Consider the following 8,895-nt stretch of genomic DNA (forward strand, 5'->3'; position numbering starts at 1 on the left):
CTTGTGTGATATGCTAGGATTGCCTTGGATAGTGCAGGATAGGCTGGGATAGCCTAGGATACTGTGGGATAGCCTATGAAAGGCTAGAATAGCTTTTTTCAGTGTGTAATAGGCTAGGATAGCCTATGGCTGTTTGGGATTGGCTAGGATAGTGCAGGATGGGATAGGATAGGCTGGAATAGTGGGATAGGCTGAGAGGCTGGCACAGCTTAGGATAGTGTAGGATAGGCTTGGAAAGCCTAGGATAGGGTGGAATAAGCTGGGAGATCCTAGGATAGTGTGTTAGGATAGGCTAGGATAGTCTCGGATCGTCAGAGATAGGCTAGGATTGTGTAGAATAGTGCTAGGTCAGGCTGAGATAGCCTAGGATACTGCGAGATAGGATAGACAGGGACAGCCTAGGATAGTGTGGGATATGTTAGAATAAGCTGGGATATGGTAGGATAGGCTAGCATAGCCTAGGATACTATGAGATAGGCTAGGATTGCCTAGGATAGTGCTGGATAGGCTGGGATAGCCTAGGATAGTGCAGGATACCGTAGGATAGCCTAGGATGTGTGGGAGGCTAGGATATGGAGGGATAGTGTGGATATGGAGGGATAGCCTGAAATAGGCTAGGATAGTGCAGGATAGCCAAGGATAGCTGTATTAGTCTAGGATAGTGCAGGATACTGTGGTATACACTGGGGTAGTATGCGATAGGATAGGCTGGGATAGCATAGGATAGCGTGGGATAGGCTCAGATAGCCTAGGATAGCTTGGGATAATCTAGGATAGTGTGGGATAGTCTAGGATCGCCAACGATAGTGTGGGACAGGCTAGGATTGGCTGGGATAGCCTAGGAAAGTGTGGGGTAGGCAAGGATAGTCTAGTATAGTGTGGGATAATCTAGGATACTGTGTGATAGACTAGGAGAGTGTGTAGCATGCTAGAATTGCCTGGGATAGTGCAGGATAGGCTGGGATGCTGTGGGATAGGCTGTGATAGCCTAGGATAGGATGGAATAGTGCAGGATATGCTAGGGTACCCTAGGGTAGTGTGGAATAGGCTAGGATACTGTGGGATAGGCTAGTATAGTCTGAGATAGGCTAGGATAGTGCAGGATAGTTTAGGGTATGCTGAGATAGCCTAGGATAGTGCAGGATACTGTGGGATAGCCTACAGTAGTGGGATGGGCTAGAATAGATATCCTTGGATAGTGTGGGATAAGCTAGGATACTGTGGGATAGGCTAGAATAGACCGTGATAGCCAAGGATAGTGCAGAATATGCTAGGATAGCCTAGGGTAGTGTGGAATAGGCTAGGATTGCCTAGAATAGTGCAGGATAGGCTAGGGTATGTTGAGATAGCCTAGGATAGGTTTGGAAGGATGGGATAGCCTAGAATAGTGGGATGGGCTAGGATAGTGCAGGATAGGCATGGATAGCAGAGGATAGTGTGGGTATTTAAGGATAGTATGGGATTGGCTAGGATAGTGCAGGATGGGATAGGCTGGAATAGCCTAGGATAGTGGGATACGCTAAGAGAGGCTGGGACAGCTTAGAATAGTGCAGGATACGCTTCGAGAGCCTAGGATAGGCTAGGATTGCCTAGGTTAGTGTGGGATAGACTAGGATAGTGGAATAGGCTGGGAGAGCTTAGGTTAGTGCAGGAAAGGCTAGGATAGTTAGGGATAGCATAGTATAATGTGGTATAGGCTAGGATAACCTAGGATAGTGTGGAATAGGCTAGGATAGTGTGGGGGTAAGCTAAGATAGCCTAATATAGTCTGGGATAGGCTGCGATAGCCTAGGATGGTGTAGGATAGCCTAGAATAGTGCATGGTATGCACTATTCTAGGTAATCCTTGCCTATCCCAGAATATCCTAGCCTATCCCATAATATCCTAGGCTATCCCAACCTATCCTAGCCTATTCCACACTACCCTAGGCTTTCATAGCATATCCTGCACTATCCTAGGCTATTCCAGCCTTTCCTACACTATCCCACAGTATCCTAGGCTATCCCAGCCTATCCTGCACTATCCCCGGCAATTCTAGCATACTACACACTCTCCTAGCCTATCATACAATATCCTAGATTATCCCACAATATACTAGGCTTTCCTTGCCTATCCCACACTTTCCTAGGATATCCTAGCCTATCCCACACTATCACAGGCTATCTGAGCCTATCCTATCCCACAGTATCCCAGTGTATACCACACAATCCTAGGCTAATATAGCAATCCTAGGCTATCCCACACTTTCCTAGGGTATCTCAACCTATCTTATCAGACTATCCGAGCATTTCCTAACCTATCCTGCACTATCCTAGAATATCCCACTATCTCAACCCATCCTAGGCTATCCCACACTATCCTAGGCAATCTTAGCCTATCCATCACCATCCTAGGCTATCTAGCCTATTCCACACTACCCTATGCTATCCTAGCCTTTCGAACTCTATCCTAGCCTATCCCACACTGCTAGGTTATCCCTACATATCCTAGCCTGTCCCACACATCCTAGGCTATCCTATGATATCCTGCACTATCCTAGGCAATCCCCCACTATCCTACCATATTACAGCTTATTCTAGCATATCCCACACTATCCTAGGTTATCCTAGTCTTTCTCACTATTGTAGCCTATCCCACAATACCTTAGCCTATTACAATGTATCCTAGCATATCCCACACTCCTAGGCTATCTTAGCCTATGCCACTGTCCTAGGCTATCCCACACTATCCTTGGCTATCATAGATTTCTCTTGCCTTTCCCACACTATTCAAGGCTGCCATAGCCTAGTATACTGTGGGATAGCCTAGAATAGCTTGAGATATGTGAGGATATCCTAGGATAGTGGGATAGGCTAGGATAGGTTGAGATAGCCTAAGATAGTGTGGGATAGTGCAGGATAGGCTAAGGTATTGTGGGAGAATCTAGGATGGAGTGGGATAGGGTAAGATAGCTGAGGATAATCTGGGATATGCAAGGATAGGGTGGGGATAGGCTAGGATATCCTGGGATAACCTAGGATAGTGTGCAATAGGCAAGGATAGGTTGGGATAGCCTAGGATAGTGGGATATTTCAGGATAGCCTTGGATAGTGTGGCATAGGCTAAGATATGCAAGGATAGTGTACAATTGGCTCGCATAGTGTGGGATAGGCTGGTATAGCCTAGGATATTGTGGAATAGGCTAGGATATGTTGAAACAGCCTAGGATACTGTGGGATTGGTTAGAATAGGCTAGAATAGTGAGATATGGTAGGATACAGTGGGATATTCTAGGATAGCCTAGCACAGTGTACGATAGGCTTGGATATCCTAGGATAGTTTGGGATATGTTAGGATAGTGTGGATGGTACATGATAGGCTTCATTACTCTAGGATAGGGTGGGATAGGCTTAGATAGGTTGAGATAGCCTAGGTTTCTTTGAAGTATGCTAGAATAGGCAGGGATAACCTTCGGTATTGTAGGCTAGGGTAGCCTAGGATTGCCTAGAATAGTGCAGGATAGGCTGGGATAGCCTAAGATAGTGGGGAAAAGGCTAAGATAGTCTAGGATAAGTTTGGATAGTGCAGAACACCCTAGGATAGCCTAGCCTATCCCAGCCCATTGTAGTCTATTCTAAGACTTTCCCACACTGTCCTGGGCCATTCTAGCCTATCCCACTCTATCCTAGCCTATACTACACGGTCTTAGCCTGTCCCACACATCTTAGGCTATCCCAGCCTGTCCTAGCATTTTTCATACTATCCCAGCGTATCCTAGCCTCTCCTGCAGTATCCAAGACAATCCTATCCTCTGCCCTAGCGTATCACAAACTATCCTAGGCTATCATAGTCTATCCCACACTCTTATGCTATCCTACAGCATCCTGGGTTATCTCTGGCTATTCTAGCCTATCCCATAGTATCCTAAGCTATCCAAACCTATCCCACTATCCCAGCCTACCCTGGAGTTTACCTGGAGAGAGTTCCGGGGGTCAACGCCCCCGCGGCCCGGTCTGTGACCAGGCCTCCTGGTGGATCAGAGCCTGATCAACCAGGCTGTTTCTGCTGGCTGCACGCAAACCAACGTATGAGCCACAGCCTGGCTGATCAGGAACTGACTTTAGGTGCTTGTCCAGTGCCAGCTTGAAGACTGCCAGGGGTCTGTTGGTAATCCCCCTTATGTGTGCTGGGAGGTAGTTGAACAGTCTCGGGCCCCTGACACTTATTGTATGGTCTCTTAACGTGCTAGTGACACCCCTGCTTTTCATTGGGGGATGTTGCATCGTCTGCCAAGTCTTTTGCTTTCGTAGTGAGTGATTTTCGTGTGCAAGTTCGGTACTAGTCCCTCTAGGATTTTCCAGGTGTATATAATCATGTATCTCTCCCTCCTGCGTTCCAGGGAATACAGGTTTAGGAACCTCAAGCGCTCCCAGTAATTGAGGTGTTTTATCTCCGTTATGCGCGCCGTGAAAGTTCTCTGTACATTTTCTAGGTCGGCAATTTCACCTGCCTTGAAATATTCCAGCCTAGATAGAACAAGTGACCTGAAGAGTGTCATCATGGGCTTGGCCTCCCTAGTTTTGAAGGTTCTCATTATCCATCCTGTCATTTTTCTAGCAGATGCAATTGATACAATGTTATGGTCCTTGAAGGTGAGATCCTCCGACATGATCACTCCCAGGTCTTTGACGTTGGTGTTTCGCTCTATTTTGTGGCCAGAATTTGTTTTGTACTCTGATGAAGATTTAATTTCCTCATGTTTACCATATCTGAGTAATTGAAATTTCTCATCGTTGAACTTCATATTGTTTTCTGCAGCCCACTGAAAGATTTGGTTGATGTCCGCCTGGAGCCTTGCAGTGTCTGCAATGGAAGACACTGTCATGCAGATTCGGGTGTCATCTGCAAAGGAAGACACGGTGCTGTGGCTGACATCCTTGTCTATGTCGGATATGAGGATGAGGAACTATCCTAGGAAATCCTAGCTTATCCCACAGTATCCTAGTCTATTTCAATATATCCCAGCCTATTCCACAGTATCTTAGGCTGTCCCTGCTTATCCTAGCCTACCCCACACTATCCTAAGCTATCATAGCAAATCCCACACTTCATAGGCTATCCCAGCATATCCCACAGTATCCTAGGCTATGTCAACATATCCTAGCCTATCCTGCACTATCCTAGGCTATCCCAGCCCATCCTACAGCATCCTAGGCTATCTCAGCATACCTTGCACTATTCTAAGCAGTCCTAGCCTATTTCACTATCCTAGGCTATCCCTCCCTATACTAGCCTATCCCACAGTATCCTAGCCTATCATGCACTATTCTAGGTTATCCCACACTAATGTAGGCTATCTTAGCCTATCCCACACTATCCTAGCCTATCACACGATCCTAGCTTATTCCACACTATCGTAGGCCTGCTAGTGTACTCGCATATAATCTAGTGATACCAGTGAATAGCAGAATACAGTGCTGTAGTAGCAACTAACCAGTATTATAATGGTACTTAGTGGAGTGGAGTGACTTTCATTAGTTTCTTTTTTCTTGAAATACCAGACGTATACTGTGAATTTCATATAACCTGTAGTTACCAGCGGTCGCAATATACACGAGAAGCAATTATTACTACAGAAAAAGCGTCCTTCCTCCAAAATTTCCACCATTCGACTATAGTGATAATATAGCATTTATTGTGGTGGAGACGAAAAAAAACTAGAAAAGCTAGATACAGCGATTGATAAACAAGGGTTGAGGCTCAACCGTTCGTCATTGTAGGAGCTTCCAGAAATCACCGGTTCTTCAACACGCAAGTTATACTTTTGTATCAATCAAATCACATATTACTCGGGTAGATAATTTCAAGTAGATCCTTCATGCGTTAGCCCAAATCACCGACCAGTATGTTTTAAATAAGTGACCCACTGATCAGATCAGATCGACTGGTCCGAACCCTCGACTGGTCCGAACCCTTGACTGGAACATTCACTTCTGCATAGAGGCTCTCAACAGGGGAAGAGCGAAAAGGACCAAGGCGTAAATGTAATCCTTGGTGATGGATGGGGTTAAGGCTAGAGTAATATGAGAGGCCGCTGAATAGATCTGGTCACCATAATCGAGTTTTGATAAAATAAGGGCTGAATGTAGGCAAAGGAGAGTTCAACGATCAGCTCCCCATGAAAGATGAGCAAGGGTTTTAAGAAGGTTCAGCCAGCTGTGACAAGTTGCCTTTAGAGAGGTAATGTGGGGTTTCCAGGATAACCTACGGTCAAGGAGAAGGCCTAGAAACCTGACTATCACGTTCAGGGATATGGGAGCCATAGAGGTACAAAGGATGATCGGAGATGACGGAATGTCCAGTGAAAGATTCTTCAACTAATTTAATTTGTTTTGGAGACTTGTGTGAAGCTTTTGAAGGAGTGTGTTGCCATGATATTTTTTTTTTTTTAAGTAGGAAAGCATTGAACTTTGCCTCATGGATTTTTTTTTTCTTTCCCTTAAAATTTCTTTATAGCATGTAACATCGTGGAAAAGGGATGCATTCACTGGTGAACTTCATTCAAAATTTGGATCACTCTTCTCAAAAATTGCCATTACTATTTCTATACAGTTGATAGCTTCTTCCAAATCCTGGGTTTTCATTTCTTTAATGGCAACAGGATGGATCTCTTTGTGAAATTTCTTTGCTCTTCAATCAGAAGATCTTGGTCTGTCAGAGCCTTGTCATGAGAAAGAAGCAATTCTTCCACATCCTCAGGCTCGACTTGAAATCACCACTTGCATTAGCTCCTAGCAAGTGTGTTAGCCTGTCTTTTGCAGCCAGGCATCGACTTCTCTTCCTTAGCAATAAATGTCCTAGATGGCATCTTCCAAAATAATGCAATCTCTTCCACATTAAAAATATGTTGCTTGGTATATCCACCACATTCTATTATCTTGGCTAACTCACGTGGATAACTTTCTAATGCTAATTGTCGGCGCTTACAGCTTCACCCTGCACTCTGATGTTGTGAAGTTGACTTCTTTCCTTAAAGCAGCCTCTGCTAGCTGAGAATTTATGTTCAGCAGTTTCCTCACCTCTCTCAGCCTTCATAGAATTGAAGAGATTTAGGGCCTTGGACTGGATTATAGCACATTGTGACTAGTCTGATCATCAATCCACACCATTAAAAGTTTTTCCATGTCAGCAATGAGGTTATCACATTTTCTTATAACTCTAATGATCACTGGTGTAGCACTTTTAATTTCCTGCACTTTCTCCTTATTGTTCACAACTGTACTGATGAGCCAAACCAAGCTCACATGCTATCTCATATTTATATCAATTTACTGTGTATTTACATATATCATGATTCTTACATAATTTTGAAAAAAAAAATATATGACATTTAATGCGCCCAAGAGATTATGGCATCAAGAGTAGAGAGAGAGACTTAGTGATTTTAATATGTACCTGCATCCCAGCACAGTATATTTAGGTACACACGTTTAATTATGAGAGTACATATAAAATATGCAATAACCTTAAAACACTTGAAATTTTCCAGACATAATAAAGAGATGTGCTCAGGGAGAATGTAAAACCAGGTGACCACATTAGAAAGACAGGTGAGGGGAGCTGTATAGTGAGTTTTGAGTCATAATTTGAAATGTCTTCATTAGCAGAACACTGTAAAGTGGGGCCCTACTGTATACAAAATTGACAAGATGAAAATTAGACACATGCAACATCTGGGTATCTTTAATGTAGAAGTTTCACCATCCAGTGGCTTTATCAGTACAAATTCTAGGACATAATTTGAAGATAGAAGAACTGTATACAAAAGATGTAATCAGTCCCTCAGCCTTGGAGTGAAGAGCACCGTAGTTGTGAAGAATAGGCAAGAAGGCTGGCACTTATATACATGTACTGGAGTCAGACATTGTCATTGGTAGGCAGGATTCCCCAGTGGAAGGTCATACCCAAGGTATGGGTTATAAGTGAAGTCCTGTGAACCAAGATTCCATGATGTTGCATTGTTTGACAAGTTGTACATGAATGGTATACAAACCCATCCCTTGGGTATGATCTACTTCCACTGGGGAATTCTGCCTACCAGTGACAATGCTACTCCCCTGTCTTCTTGCCTTTGCACCAGATTCTTCACACCAACTCCAAGGCTGAGGGACTGATTACCTCATTTTCTATATATAGTTCTACTGTCTTCAAATTGTCCTAGAATTTGTATTGATAAAGCCATTGATCTTTTTTATAGGACAATATTAATAAATATATTTTTTTTTAATTCAGTTTTGTCCTTGAATAATTTCTCTTGCTCTGTCATTAACTGAAGAGTTCCTGTTGGGTGATGACCTGTTGGTGGTGCCTGTGGTGGAGGACGGTGCCACAACCCTGAAGGCAGTAGTGCCACCTGGATCATGGCTCCAGGCTGGCACTGACCAAGTCATCGAGGGACCAGTCACACTCTCGCTCGACGACATCACACTTGAGAGCATTGTCTATTTCACTCGCCAGTCTAGTAACAATGTGTAACATTCTGAGAAATATAGCTGTATGACCCTTGTCGGTTTAGCACTTTGAATATAATAATCTGAGAAATAGTGTAATAAACTGGTAAATTAAACAATAGCTAAGTACAATATTTGAAATAAAAATTATGAATATACAGTGGACCCCCGGTTAACGATATTTTTTCACTCCAGAAGTATGTTCAGGTGCCAGTACTGACCGAATTTGTTCCCATAAGAAATATTGTGAAGTAGATTAGTCCATTTCAGACCCCCAAACATACACGTACAAACGTACTTACATAAATACACTTACATAATTGGTCGCATTCGGAGGTAATCGTTATGCGGGGGTCCACTGTATTCATGACCCATAAGGGTCATACAGCAGTTACAGAATAGGAA

At 43.7% G+C, this 8,895-nt stretch overlaps 1 protein-coding gene across 6 annotated transcripts in view; it reads left to right on the top strand.

The window, feature by feature from the left end:
- LOC128704427 (myogenesis-regulating glycosidase) overlaps positions 1-8,516 on the top strand; it is a 127,335-nt gene extending 118,819 nt beyond the window's left edge. For 5 of the 6 annotated variants that reach the window (XM_070102930.1, XM_053799571.2, XM_053799575.2 and 2 more), the window contains one exon: positions 8,316-8,516. In XM_070102930.1, the coding sequence (XP_069959031.1) occupies positions 8,316-8,515 (200 nt within the window). In that variant the 3' untranslated portion in view covers position 8,516. The remainder of the gene's footprint in view (positions 1-8,315) is intronic. The other variant, XM_070102931.1, reaches the window with a different exon arrangement.
- The last annotated feature ends 379 nt before the right edge of the window (positions 8,517-8,895 follow it).

Source organism: Cherax quadricarinatus, chromosome 84, assembly GCF_038502225.1.
Source record: "Cherax quadricarinatus isolate ZL_2023a chromosome 84, ASM3850222v1, whole genome shotgun sequence".
In the NCBI taxonomy this organism is placed as follows: domain Eukaryota; kingdom Metazoa; phylum Arthropoda; class Malacostraca; order Decapoda; family Parastacidae; genus Cherax; species Cherax quadricarinatus.